Here is a 15,626-nt window from a genome sequence, read left to right as displayed (position 1 = left end):
ACTACATAACATAATATATGTTGTATTCATTTATTTTGCTTTTCTGTCATTCCTACCTAGAACAGATGCTTTAAAAGTTTGTTGCTGTTAGTGGTGATGGTGATTTTGACGCTTGGGGACAATCTTGATTTGTTTTGTTGTTCTTTTTGACCACTGATGCAACCCCAGTGTCCAAACAATATCTGTTACACAGTACGCACTCAAAAACTTCTTGTTGAATAAATAAGTAAATGAAAACAAAATTTGAGACATATTACAAGACCAGTACTTATATTTAAAATGTTAGTATTTAATGTAATTTTACATCTCACTTCTACATTCAATCTATAACTTTAGTAGATAAAAGCAAACAAAAATCTCTAATATTTAAAAATCAAGTAATCCAATTCAGAAATACAACATTCTGTGTTCTCCTCTTTTTCTTTCCCACATTATCTTACTTATTTCAATTCATTTAATTTCATTTTGATAAATATTTATAGATCACCTCTCCCAAGGACCTTGCCAACAACTAAAATGTTATGATTACATGTTCACTATTTGTTAGTTGTGTGAACTTGGCCAAGTGACTCAACCTGTATAATCTTTGGTGTCTTCGTCTGTCAATTGTGACTAAAGTTAGAGTAACTGATGCCCTTACAGATAACATGAGATGAGATGATGCCAGCAAAACATTTAGCACTGCCTCTGAACTATTGGAGTCATCAAATTAATTTTGTTCTTATCACTTGTAAATAATGATGCTGTTTATAAAGTAAACATGGTAGATATATTCTTGCAGTCATATAGACAGTATATTTCATAGAGAAAGTAAAAGAAATGAGTCTAATTTTAAAACCACAGATAGAAAGCCACATTTGCATGCAACAGTTACTTACATACAATAAAGCTCATCAATGCCCTTTTCAGATTCCCAACTCTCTGATTCTGCCAGAATTACCACTCCCTCCCCTACTCAGATGCACACACAGACATCAAGCCACTCACTATTTGGAAGGTAATGAGGAGTTTTAACCTTTGGATGCCACCTTTATTTTTATTCCTTGACTGTAATGATACTCAGCCAAGGAATTCTTTCCTTTGAACATGATTAATGCTATTGAGGGTACTTTTACTGCATTTTGCTGTACATATCCTGTAACTTTACCTAATTTTGAAATGATTTTAAATGTAGATGAGCAGATTTGCTGCAGATATAAATCGGGAGGAAAGAGCTTTTACTTACAGTGTATTTCTAGCACCTGCATCGCTACCTGAGGAGTGGCATTGAGGGATTCATGGTCGACTCTGCAGATAACTGCCACACCGTCGTCGCTCCTGTCCACTCGGAAATCCAGTGTGCTGCTGACAGTGAAAGTCTTGCGATTTGCATCCTCTTCTTTTAAATATTTTACATCTGAAAATAAAATATAAATTAAAACTTTCTGTGACAGTCTCCTTCAATATGTAAAAATCCATTTAAGAAGAGGGCAATTTTAATGAATTAGAAATCAAAATGAAGGACTAAGGTTAAGATACCATTCTAATAAAATCTTAAATATAGTTGAGGAAAGACGCTGTCCCATTTTCTCAAAACTCTTAGTGGATGCACCTTCTTCCTATATTTTTCAACTTTTAAAAGCAAATATTTGTTAGTTTAACATTTAATCTATTTGAATTTGAGGAAATAAAAATACACTACTTGACAAAAATAAATTTTAAAAGTTAAATGCAGAAAGAATAGGGCAATACAAAATACTTTTATTCCTTAGTGAGAGATACTTTTTATACTCCCCTTGAAAAATCAGGCCATTTTACATTATTAACCTCCCTTCTTTAGATTTCAATTTTATTTTATATTTTTAAGTAAATATATTTTTATTGATTTCAGAGAGGAAGGGAGAGGGAGAGAGAGAAAAAAACATCAATGATGAGCGAGAATCATTGACCTACTGCCTCCTGCATGCCCCATACTGCAGGTTGAGTCCGCAACCCCAGGCACGTGCCTTGAAAGGGAATCAAACCGAGACTTCCTGGTTTATGGGTCGATGCTCAACCACAGAGCTGTGTCAGCTGGGCAGATTTCAATTTTATGAAAGAATAATCTTAATTCTCTGAGCCACTAGCATATTTGGGAAGAGCAGTTTCACAACTACCTAGTTAAGCCTAAAAGAAAGTACAATCTACTATTTGAGCTAAGATTTTAAAATGAGCGATGTGAGGTGGACATAATTGCTAAAGAATACCTAAGGTGAGAAACTTTCCATCTTTGGTAAAGAAAATAAGGTAGTCACCTGAATATTTGGAATATATATATATATATATTCAGTGGCCAGATTATTATGACCACCCCATCAGTACTTTTGGTGTGCAAGACTATGCTCCAACCAACTGAGCCACACCAGCTAGGGTGGAAACCAATTTTATAATTGTTATAGACATCTTACGTATTATTCCAAAATATTGGTGCTAATTGTTTAATATAATAACAGCTGCATTTTTAAGAAGAACACATCTGCTTCATTTAGCTATTTCGGTACCTTGTACAAAAGCAAAATTTAGTGTAACATTAATTGGCCACATAAAATCTGATAGCAATTGTATGTAACATAAAATTTTAATGAGTATCATTAAATAAAATAAACAAAAGTATAATTTGTTGCTTTTAATATTAGCTTACATGACAGCTTATTAGGTTACTAGTAGGCATAAAATGAACAGGGAAAATGCATCGCAAAGAGCAAAGCATACTATCTTTCCCATATTTTATGCTGACCACTTCCTTCTGAAGCAAACAGACACAATATAGTACTTAAAATTTATTTAATTTTTCACTTTCTAGCTTTATAAGATAACTGATGTATCACACAGTTATAGATAAACAGAAATTTTCTTTGTCTCATAGTTAATTTGTTGATTCCCTGTGTATTTTTGTTTCATGTTCTGTCTGTTTTATAATTGTGCTAGAGGCCTGTTGCATGAAAAGATTCGTGCAATAGGCCTTCCCTCCCCCTGGCTGCTGGCACCGGTTTTCCTCCGACACCCGGGACCCAGGCCTTCGCTCCGGCCAGAGCCACCTTCAGTCTTTGCTCCGCCGCTTTGCACCTACGTATGCAAATTAACCGTCATCTTTGTTGGCAGTTAATTTGCATATCTCGCTGATTAGCCAATGGGAGGTGTAGCAAAGGTATGATCAATTACCGTGTTTGTCTATTATTAGATAGGATTTTTTTCTCCTGTGTCATGCCACTACTGGACATTGTGATCTAGAGCAATTTATCTGAAGTTGGAATGTGCTTATTAAGCACTGTATATCTTTTGAATATGCAGATTTGGACCAAATATGTTGTGATGTGGAGCCTGACAATCTGCTGCTGGCTCATGGACCATAGTTTTTGGAGCAAGGGTAGAGCAGACACCAGATACATGGACACCAGTGATATCCAACGAGCGATAACCAATGGTAAAGATTGAATATTGGAATATTGAGACTTACTCTGCACATGTACCTTTCTTCTTTCATTTCTTCTTTCTTTCTTTCCTTATCTTCTTTTCTTTTTTGCTTCCTCTTTCTCCCTTAATCCCTCCCCCTTCATCTGTTGCTTCTTTTCTTTCTCCCTTCCTTCCCTCTCTCCCACACCTCTTTTCTTAAGCTCACATTTTACCTTTACTATTTTAAAATATGTATTTATTCTTTTTTATATTTTTCAACATAAGCATGTTATATATCATACATTGGTGTAATGGCTAGCAAAAGTTGAGGGCAAATAATAAATAGAGGAATTTGAAGGATTACTTTGCTTTATAATCTTTGCAGCCACCTCTTTTTCTCCAAACCAGGGTCTGGACATTTAAGTACTTGTCCCTAAGTAAGCAGAACACTGGTTGTTTTGGTGGGTGGCAGTTAGGATTTATCTATTATGTTTTTGTACTTACATTGCAGATATTTGAAAATTTCTATTAAAAAAACTTTTTAAAATCCTTCCTAGGAATATCCCTCAAGTGTACATCCTATCTAATAATAGACAAACATGGTAATTGCTGTACCTTCACTATGCCTCCCATTGGCTAATCAGCGAGATATGCAAATTAACCGCTAACAAAGATGGCTGTTAATTTGCATACATACGCACGTAGCAGCGGAGCAAAGACTGAAGGCAGCTCTGGCCGGAGAGAAGGCCTGGGTCCCGAGTGCCCGAAGAAAACTGGTGCCGGCAGCCAGGGGAAGGGAAGGCCTATTGCACAAATCTTTTCTTGCAACAGGCCTCTAGTCTCAATATAATTTATTTTATAGATATTTCTTGGTGAAGTCTCAAAAAGAATATACAAATTTTATATTATGTAAATTTATCAGATTTGGTTTGTAAATAGCAGCTTGCTTCTGTTTGGGATTTTTGGTTGTTTATCTCATTAAGAGCTATAGTAGGGGGGGAAAAAAAAGGCAGACTGTTGGACACCCTCTCCCCCCAATCAGTAAGTTAACAAGTTCTGAGTCAGGTTAGTCAAGAAAAAAAGCAAAGAGTCATCTGGACTTTTTACATACAAATCTTTTCATAAAATATCAGATGTCAGGAGACACCTTCACATGCACATAGTTAATAGTTATATTAATGATTCTGATATATTTGCTTCCTTTACTTTTGTGATTTTGATCCCATTTTAACAGACCTGGAAAGAGACATTATCATTTTTTATAAATGGAAACCAGCCCTCATCCTGTGGCAGCCCTCTGGATCAAACATGCACCGAAATGGGTCAGTTTCCATTTAATCCATTATAAGGCCAATAGGCCACACTGGGAACAATGCAGCCCTGACATACATTTTCTGTCTTGTTCCGAGTACTGAAAATGCTATATATTCTCATCATCTGAAGATATCGCTTAGAAATCATATAGGATATTATGTGACTTCTGACCTATTTGGGCCTACCATTCTTTGGAATTCACCTCCACCACTTCAAAGCCTTGGTATATGCCACAGATATGGATGCTTATATAGAACTTGAATTTTACTATTATTTTCATAATCAAAGTTTGTAAAAGTATATTTTGATGGACCAGATGACAATTTTAGTAGAAGAATTTAAATAATTTATTCTGAATCCATACTTCTACTATTATGGCGTTTTAATGATTTGATACTATTATTAGTAAGCTGGCTACATAAACTATTACCATAGAAAACAGAAAATGGGAGCATTATATGAGATACTATGGCTTTCTCCTCAAAAACATGGAGTGACCATATTGAACAACTGGATATGTTGTGCAATTACTGCTTAAAAAAAGTTTTATAGATCAAAAGTTCTGTTGATCTACATTTCTTATAGATCAACATTTTGAAAACAAAATACATTATTTTTAGAAGACAACTAACAAAACAACCCTTTTTTTTCTTAATTGTCATGAAAGAACTCGATCTGGTTAACTTATTCAGTAACTGAGATGCATATTTTAAAACCAGCTTGTCTTAGAGGAAATGTCATTGCATTTTTCTTAAATTTAAGTATTCAAATGTATTTTACAAAGTATTTTTCTTTAATATTCAAGGTAAGAACTACATTTTATATCAGCTTTAAACTTTCTCCAGACCAAAGATATTGAGGCTAAGACGTGGAAGGTAGACCTTTAAAGTGATAACCACAATCCCTTTTCATTGGAAAGGACTGCAAAACACACTCTTGAGGCAAGCACATCATAGCCTATGAGCACTCCTTCATTCAACTGCAAAGGGGTAGATTTATAGAAATCCTTTTCCTATAGAGTGACAGTCATAATCTTGGCTTTCAAGCAATGTCTCCACTATTAACTAGCAACACAGAATAACTATTTCACCTGACAAAGAATTTTACTGAAAATCAGTTTCTTGTTAATAGATTTCAAAAGCTCAGATGAGCAAAACAGCATTTATGAAGAACTGGTGAATGGGATGTACTTCATTGATTTAAATATTCTAAAACACCTCTCGATTTACTTAGACAAGCAGAATGTTATACTTCTTACCAAGCTCCTCTTAAGTTTTATCCCACAGGTCTGCATTCAAAGGTGCCATAATAAATCTTGCTTTATATTATCTGGGGCCAATGTAGTTCAGAACATATGCATTTGTCTAACACTTAGGAACTCAGAGAGGAACTTCCTCTCCTGACTGTCAGTACCAGGAAACATTAAACCTTTTTGTACAATTGACTTGTGAATATGATAATTAACTGATTTTGACTCTTTCTTTGAAATAGCTAAAGGCCCATTAAAAGTTTGCTATCCATCATTGGCAAATATGAAAGGCTTTATAAAAAGAATGCACTTACTAATTTTACTTAGTTTTACTTTAAGTTCCATCTATTTTTCTATATCAATCTGGCTGCTGCTCCATATTCAATAACATTACCTTTATATTAATCAGTGATTTCTTGATTTACACAAATCATTCTAGAACAAAGTGAATTAGAAGAGTCACTTTCAAAAGCACTGGACCAGTTCATTTTCTGCTGATGGCTTAGGAACAATATTTAAAAATTTATTAAGATTTAATATTTTGGAGCACTAAGAACAATATCAATCTAAGAGAACAGTCAGTAAGGAGTAGTCATTTTCTTTGAAAATTATTGAGGTAAAATCTTAGATCAATATCACCTAAATGGTTAAGTCTGTATTTAGTTCTTTATTTAGTTTTTCTGTGATAGAAGAATACTAAGACTTGGTTTGCCCAGTCCAGTAGAACATCCAGCAAAAGAAGAGTCACTGCCTTTAAAAATTAATAAGGTAAAGTCTGAGACCATTCTAATTGAAAATAAGTTTATAACTCAAGTAATTCATTCATTCTGTATATAAAATCCTTGAGCTCTTACCATGTATTTGACACCATGCCCAATTCTGTACAAAAAGTTAAATGAGGAAAATGATCACATTCTAGTAAGGGATATATATATATATATATATATACACACACACACACACCTTAAATAGCTCATTCATGATCTTATAAAGGTATATCCTACATCATTTTAATGATCTTATAAAGGAATATCCTGCATAATTTGTGGAGTTTATCTTGGGCACTTTTGGCTTAGTTTACATTGTACCAATTATTCATAAATTGAAAAAAATCAAAAGAGAGATATATGAAAGGGAGGAAATAGCAGCCTTTTGTAAATCTAATTCCAGACCACAATAGTTTATTAGGGACTTCTTAATATTTTATATATAACAGATTTACAGTCACAAAATGTAAAAAAAAAGTATATCTAAATGTGACAATAAGTTTATAATTCTCTATCGTGTCTGTGCTTGATGAATTGGAATTCACAGTGTCTGCCAGAATCAGGTTGAATAGTTAATCCCTTTCCTATGTAGTTTCTTTTGCAGACATCCCTTGCTTTTAAATTGCCCTGGTCTGTAACATGGAACTCCAGCCTGGTGTGATTAAACTTGAAGAGGTACCTGACCCCACAGTATTTAATTTGTTGGTGGCAAGCGTAAAACTTTATCCCCAAATAGAAACTATGTAATTAACAAATCATTCTACTTTTCTATCATGCATCTTAATTAGTTTAAGAATTTGAAGAACTCAATGAAATAGAACCTAAAAACACATGCTTACGCACATATACACATACAGGAACACACACACAGCTGGTCTAGGAAAATCATTATTTAGCTAATCTAAGAAGAGAGAATGATTCATTAGGTAGATATAAGGTATGCAAAACTGAGGAAGAAGCAGTTAGCTGGTTGCAGTAGGAGACAGAAAGTAGCTAGATCACTATGAAGCTAGTCCATCAGTGAGCTTTTAATATGCAGGGAATAACATTAATGTATATAAGTAGGCTCCCTCATGCTCTTTTCACTTAACAATGGGCAGGAGCCCTAGCTGGTGTATCTCAGTGGTTAGAGCGATGACCTGTGGACCAAAGGTTTGTGGGTTTGATTCCTCATCAAGGGCATATACCTCAGTTGCAGGTTTGATCCCCAAGTCCTGATCAGGGAGAATGTGGGAGGCAACCAATTGATGTGTGTCTCTCACATTAATGTTTTTCTCTCTCCCTCTCCCCCTTCCACCCTCCCTTTCATTCTCTCTAAATAGATATATATGGAAAAAATACCCTCAGGCAAGGATTAAACAAACAACAATAAAAATACATGGGCAGAAAACCATTACAATCACATTTACCATTCTCCAAGTCTGTTCCCCACTGATCAATGGAGAAAGGGACTGGACAAAGGCAGTTTAGATGCGTGTCTAATAAGATCTGAGTAACGTGGGGAAGTGCCTACCTGTCTACCAGTCATACCTGAAAACAAATTAGTGGTCAGGATGGGCGTGGCCACTGCAAGGCATGAAACCTGAATATTTAAAATTCCAAACAATGGAAGTTTCCTCTCTCCCTGGCTTGGGTTCCTGGCTCATCTGTGACAGGGAGATGAGCTACCCTGTGCCCACATAGTGCAAGGCTATGTTAGACTCAACAAGTTGGACTAATAGACTTTCATTAGCCTGATTGCTGAACTACCCCAGCAACATGGAATGGAAACTTTGGACCCTGGCCCTGTTTCTGGTTCTGCTGGAATCCTGGCTGCACCTTTTCCAGGACTGGATTAAGGTGCAGGGGACTTTGGAACCCTAGAAATGTAACTCCACACAAATAAAGTCCTCCACACCCCATCCTCCCATGGGACTTCTGAAAATGCTTATTTCAGTGTCACCCAAAGAACTTCTACCATGGTCCCATGAGCGACAGGGAAATTTGATTATCTGGTAACATAACTACATTAAAAATATATATCAAACTATAAAATATTTTAAAAATACATCATTTATATAAAGAAAAGAGGAAGAACAAAATTGAAAATTATTTATAATTACAAAAAAGGAAAAGTATAAAATATTTTTGCTTCTTCTAAAGGCAAAAATATAAATAAATTTTGATTATTAAATGTTCAATAAAATAGGAATTTATTCTATGAAAAAAATAAGAATGAGAGACAAAATAATTTGTAAGACTAAATAAAGGACAATACTTGGAAGATATTAGAATAATTTATGAGTCAACATTGTGAAAATACATGACTGTAAAAAAGAAACCAGGGTGACTTCTGGAACAGCAGCACAGGAGCTCTGCAGACTCTCTCTCCAGCAAAACAATAAGAACTGGTGAAAATTATTTAAACATACCCACAAATTTAAGGTCTTTTGTTCCCTGAGCATATAACAAATGAAGAACCAATTACTCAAGAAAATCTACTTAATCTTAATAAGAACAGGTGGAGTCTGTGGTACTAGAGCCATGACCTGCTCCTACCTCCATGCCACCCCCAACTCAGTGTGAGTGAATGTGGGGCAAGAAGTTGGGGCTTCTCCCTCCAGTTCCCAGTCAAGGGCTACAGTATTTTCCCAAGAGAGGAACGCAGCCAGTATTGCTTATTCCCTTCACTTCTGCATTTGGTTGCAGAGGCTCCATTGCAGGGAGTGTGGCTGAAAGATTCAGGTTCTGTTCCTTTACCCAGTTCCCACTTGTAGGCCAGGAATACAGGGTCCCAACAGTTCACATCTCAGGCCACTCATATGAATAGAGGTTTCAAGCCAGAGAGGCCTGCCAAGAAGACAGAGTCTACCTCTGCTCTGCCAGCATCTTGCTTTTACAGAGGAGTGAGTGTACTTTAAAAGAAGCAGGCCATGCCCCCATCTCAGGAGGAACATCATAGAGATTTTGCCGAAGGGAAGAGACAGGCCATAATAAGAGATTTCTAAAGCTCTCTCTAGGGTAAATATTTGCAATAGAGTGTGGGGAAGCTCGGGCCTAGGGCCCGCTTGAAAACTATGAAGATTTGATGGTAAGCAAGTAAAAGGAGACTGTCAGCTCCGTGAGACTATCAGGCTAAACGATAGGCCACTTGTTTCTGAGAGAAAACCAGAGAAAGAAACAGCCAGAAAAGCCTTCTTGTAGTCAAAGAAAGCCTCTAAGACTGATCTCAAAATGTAAAGAAGAATACTCCAGCAAGGGTTCTCAGTTTCATTGGATCAGATTTGGAGCAATTTATGCACAGAATATTGCTGAAAACAATAGAGAAATCAGCTGACAAGAGTGGAGGGGAACGGCAATACATAATACCAACAGAGGCGGAGAGCTTAGCACAGACACTAGGGAAAAAGCCCTATGGAAACCATTCTCATTCCCAGACTGACTATCCACATGTAGAAGGCTGTGCCCTCTGAGTGACATCACAGCTTTTGCACTGCAGTGAAAATAGCCCATCTAAGTTACCAAGCAAATAAATAAGCAAACAGCAGTGAGCTGCAGAATGAGATCAGTATCCAGAATCACTCAATAGATTATATAAATGTCCTGCTTTCAAAAAAATGATCACATGCAAAATAACAGGACAGTGTGACTCCTACACACACACACACACACACACACACACACATACAAACAAACACAGCAAACATTAGAAACTGCTGGTAAGAAGGCCTCAGATATGAACTTGACAGAATAAGACTTCAAAGGATTCATTTTAAACACATTAAGAAATTAAAGGAAACCATACTTTAAAAGGTAAAACAAAATAATTGTGAACATAATAGAAAGGGAGAAATTATAAAGCAAACTAAATGGATGTTCTAGAGTTGAAAAATGCAACAATTGAAATGAAAAATTAGTAGAGGACTCAAAAGTAGTTATGAAACAAAAGAAATCAGATCAGTACAGATTATGTAATCTGAAAAAAAAGAGAGGGGAAATAGAAAAATTAACAAGGGAGTTATATAACTGTGAAATTACTAAAAACTTTAGCTAAATTGATGGTATATTAGTTATCGCTCAACAAAAATGTAGTATAAAGGCTAAATAAAAAATGGCGAATCTGGCTTCAATTTAGGAGGTATAAAAACAATGAACACTTTAAAGAGTTATTGAATGGAAAGAAACATAAGGTTGGTCACTTTCTTGGAAGATACAGACTACATGTAAGACTACTTTCAAGAAACACAGTATTTAGTATTCTGTAAATAAAATCATAGACAGGAAATACACTTAGAACTTTATTATTGAACATTAATCTATACCACTAGAGAATAATTTCAGTAAAATAACCTATCTAGAATTCCCCATTGCCAATGCAAATGGAAGAAGAGTTACCAATGCACTTAGATACCGCTCCACTAAAATGTCAATTAGGCCACAATATTGTGAAAAACTATTTGAATCTAATGACTTTTATTGATCAAAAAATTAAAGGATCATTTTTAGAAAGATCTAATTCATAAATTTTGTAAAATATCCTCCTGTGTCCAAAGAGGATCCTTAGCCAAAGTTGATTGAAACAAGATCATCTCTCCCCAGATATCACAAAAAACATGAAGAATTGAATTTCCATGAAAAAATTAAAGCTGAAGAGTGGGAGGTGTCTTTCATGGCATGGCAGAGCCATAAGGATCTTTAGGAAACAAGCTGAGGAGCTATTTGAGCAGCTGAGTCCCTCCATGAGCAGACGAGAGCTAAAAAGCTAACATATCTTAATATTTATCTTATTATAACCTCAAGATTGCTTATAGGCAGACAAGTCCTGAATTATTGAGGTGTGTACTTGCTTTAACCCTTAATTTAAAAACATTCATTTAAAATACAATTTTAAACAAAGTTTAAAACAACACTTCTTTGTTGATAAAATGCTCATTTTTGATAAGTGAGGTCCAGTAAAAATAATTATATTTATTTAACTAATTGTATAAATGCTATCACTTCCATTTTTATTCTCACAAGGTGTAAGAACCCATAACAGCACTGAATTTCTGTGGCTAAATAATAATTTAAAAAATCTAATTTTAAAACTAGCAAAATTATTTTTCTAAAATATTCTGTCAAAGTGAGTAGACACATTTCACTCTCATTCATATTCATTTTTTTAGTTTATTATATCACCTAAAACAAGCAAGCAGACAAAACTGAGACACACTACCATTGAAATAAAAGTATTATTTCTCTATATTTCAAAAGCAAAGACAAAAAGACTTCTGCTTCCAGCCTAGATGGAGTAATGAAGACAGTTTTACCTCTCACCTAAAGACAACAGTTTTCTAGATATTGAACATCATAGCAATGGAGAGTGATCCCTGAGAGATGGAAAATGAATGAGGTGAACCCTAAAAGGTGTCCCTGCTTAATGCCTTGAGAGGTTTTCAAGGCTGTGGACCATGCATAGAACCCATGTAGCAGCTGATGGCCTGCCTGAGCGAAGGAGGTGGAGCTGGGGGTCTGAGAAGGCCACACTAACTGGAGTTTGCTAGGGCTGGGTACCAAAAAGAGAGGACTGCACAAAGAGAGAGGGCTAGGTATCTTCAGTGTCCCCACAGGTATTCAGCAAAATAGTACTGACCAGGGCATCTGAGAGAGGAAACTGAGGCTGGGAAAAGAACCATCTAAAAGGATTAGAGGAACTCAATAAATACACACATATATACTATGGATTCAAACCAGGAAAATGCTACTGTAATGAGATCAATCAATCTTTCAAAACTAAGCTAAAATAATGCAGCTGAGAGAAATAAAAGACAAGAATATTAAAAAATATGAAATACATCAAATAAATTTTTAAAGAATATATTTTTATTAATTTCAGAGAAGGAGAGAGAGAGATAGAAACATCAATGATGTCTGAGAATCATCGTTATGCTGCCTCCTGCACACCCCACACTGGGACTCAAACCCACAACCAAGGTATATGCCCTGACCTGGAATTGAACCTTGACCTCCTGGTTCATAGGTCAGTGCTTTACCACTGAGCCATGCCAGCCGGGCTCAAAATATATTTTAAACCTAAAATTATAAAACTTATGGAAATCTTTGTGATCTTCCTAGGCAAAAATATCTTACATATAATACCAAAGCATGACTCATAAAAGTAATAATAATACATTATAATAATAATAGCTGCAAACTATAAACAGCCCAAAAATCTATTACTAAGTAAATGAATAAACAAATTATAGGATAGATTTATACAATAAAATATTAATCAGAAATAAATAGAAACCACCTTAGACATGCAGCAACATGGATGAATCTCGAAATATTTATTACAAGAGAAATAAATCAGAAAAAGAAGAGTAAAGACTATGTGATAATATTGGTGTAAAATTCTAGAAAATACAAACTAATCTATAATGACATAAAGCAAAACAGTGGTTGTTTGAGAATGAGGTGGTGGGTGGGTAGGAGGAAGGATTTTGAGTGAGTATGAACATTTTGTAGATAAAAATTATGGTCATTATCTTGATTGTGGTGATGGTTTCATTGTTATATACACTTGTGAAAATACACAAAATCATACACTTTAAATATATGTAGAATATGTAGAATGTTTTTTGTCTATTATTTCTCAATAAAGCTGTTTTTAAAAAAAATAAGAAACAGTAAAATAGAAAGTTTCTCAAATTTTTGTGTGATTATTTGCATTTATCAATCATTTGTACCAACATGGAGCAATTGTTTTATCTCTTTCCATGTCTATCTCATAGTGTGGCCTGCAGAGTCTTGAGGTAAACACTTAACAGCACTTAGAAAATTCCAATTTGTGCATACACTCACACACACAGGTATTATTAATGCTATTTCTTTTTTTTTCATATAATACTGTGTCCAACATGGTCCAGATTTAGATGACAAGGACACTTTCAAAGAAGATAAAAAAAAAATCATTAAATACTGATACATTCAGTTAATTTTTATCATATATGATACAGAGACTTTAAACTTAGGGGACTCAAATCTTTCATTTTTATTTTATTTACTAGAGGCCCGATGCACGAAATTTGTGCAAGGGACTCAGCTCTTGCAGCTCTGGCTTCATCTGGAAGGTCGTCCGGAAGGATGTCTGGTCTAATTAGCATATCATGCTTTTATTATTATAGATGTTAAATTCAGATAATTCCAATCACTGTATTACATGGTAGTATTTAATTCATTCAAATTAAAATTTTATACAACCTATGTTAAATGACCCATGAGGACAAAACTGGTTTTTTAATACTAAATAGAGTATTTAAATTAACTGTATAATTTACCTTTAAAGTAAATTCCATGGAGTTCAATAGAAAAATACATGAAACAAATAAACAACAAAAAATATATTATGTGGTCAAAAAATACTGCTAAGATGTTGGTTAAAGGAATTTTTGCAGTAATTCTCAGAAATGTTAAACACTAAGGTACCTTTTGATTCAGTTTTAGAGAATCTCCTAAGAAGAGACTTAGAAAGTGCATAGAATATTAAGTCATTTTCTAAGTTTATTACATTGGGACCTCCTCCCTTTCTTTTCTGGAATATCTGTTATATTTTGCTTACTGGTTTCTAAACCCATGAATCTTCAAACTAAAATGAGTCTAAATATTACTTGAGGTACTTCAAAAGCATTAAGATTTCTAGGCCTGCAATCCAGGAATTCTGATTTTATAAGTCTGCATTGAAATGAAGAATCTGCATTTTGAGCTAATTATCTCTGGTGATTCTGCTCCAAGCTGTTTGAAGGCCACCTTTTGAGAAGCACAGCATTCATAAATTCACTCTAATATTTCCAAATGCTGAAAAAGCACTTACTAAGTAGCTCAAAGTAAAATTACACTATATTTAGCCAATTTTAAAATTATCAGCTAACTATTTTTGATTGACATTAAAGTGTATGTCAAAAAGCCTGTTCACACAGTGTAACATAGCTAAAGTCAACTTAAGCTTGATGGTCAAACATTTGAAACAAGTGATGTCTAATAAGGAAAGAACAGTTGTAGAATACAGGCAGTACCATTAGGTACAGGCAAGATGAAATGAATCACCATAAAGTCAGGCTATGATGGATATGCAGATTATTACAGAGCATCATTCTTAGGATAGGGAGAAAGTGCTGAGAAAAGCTCTGTCGGAAGTACGCTGCACACATGAAGAGTAGTGTAAGCTTTTTATAAAATTAAAAATTTCCTTTAATATGAGATGATAGACTTTTGTAAGGTCAAAATCCTTTTTCTAGTCATAAATCAACTAACTCCAAAAGCTTACTAAGCAAAACCTTTTTGATTCTATATGATTATTTTAACCTTAATATATTAAAGAATAAAACACATTATCATTCATTTCTAAATTAATTTCTCTGATGTCTATTTCTATGTTCATTATGCAAGTCACTCAGGTGCCCAAATTGTATTGTCTTTGACTTTTATTTTTGCTCAATCTCTCAGAATCATTCACCAACATTTTGAGAGATTGAGTGAAGATGTCTCCTCTTCCAACTCCATCTTTAAAAAATATTTTTACTTTATTTCATTTATTAATTCCATTTTATCCATCAGTTTAGGACCTTATTAGCTCATGGCTGAAATGTCCCTTAACTACTCTTCTAGCCTTTGAATTTTCCCCCAAATATCCAAGCCATCTTTGCCAGATGTATGACCTTGAGAAATAATCTGCCTCTCTAGATATCAGTGTCCTTTTATTGCTGCATAAAAAATTATCATAATCTCAGTGCCTTAAATCAACATTCATTTATTCTCTCAATTTCCATGGATTAGGAGTACGCACAGCCTTGTTCTCAGTGTCACCAGGCTGTTCTCAGTGTTAGCTGGCGCTATGATTCTCATCTGGGCTGTAGGAATACCTTCAA

The 15,626-nt window shown here is 34.7% G+C and overlaps 1 protein-coding gene across 3 annotated transcripts in view; it reads right to left on the bottom strand.

Moving 5' to 3' along the window:
* Positions 1-15,626, bottom strand: part of CADM2 (cell adhesion molecule 2) — a 1,200,411-nt gene that overhangs the window by 148,319 nt on the left and 1,036,466 nt on the right. For all 3 annotated transcript variants that reach the window (XM_070406023.1, XM_070406024.1, XM_070406025.1), the window contains one exon: positions 1,226-1,396. In XM_070406023.1, coding sequence (XP_070262124.1) covers positions 1,226-1,396 — 171 coding nt within the window. The remainder of the gene's footprint in view (positions 1-1,225; positions 1,397-15,626) is intronic.

The sequence above is a fragment of the Myotis yumanensis genome, unplaced genomic scaffold (assembly GCF_028538775.1).
Source record: "Myotis yumanensis isolate MYYU_CA2020_CCGP unplaced genomic scaffold, mMyoYum1.0.hap1 SCAF_2, whole genome shotgun sequence".
NCBI classification, from domain to species: Eukaryota; Metazoa; Chordata; class Mammalia; order Chiroptera; family Vespertilionidae; genus Myotis; species Myotis yumanensis.
This window is presented reverse-complemented; position numbering and strand designations above follow the sequence as displayed.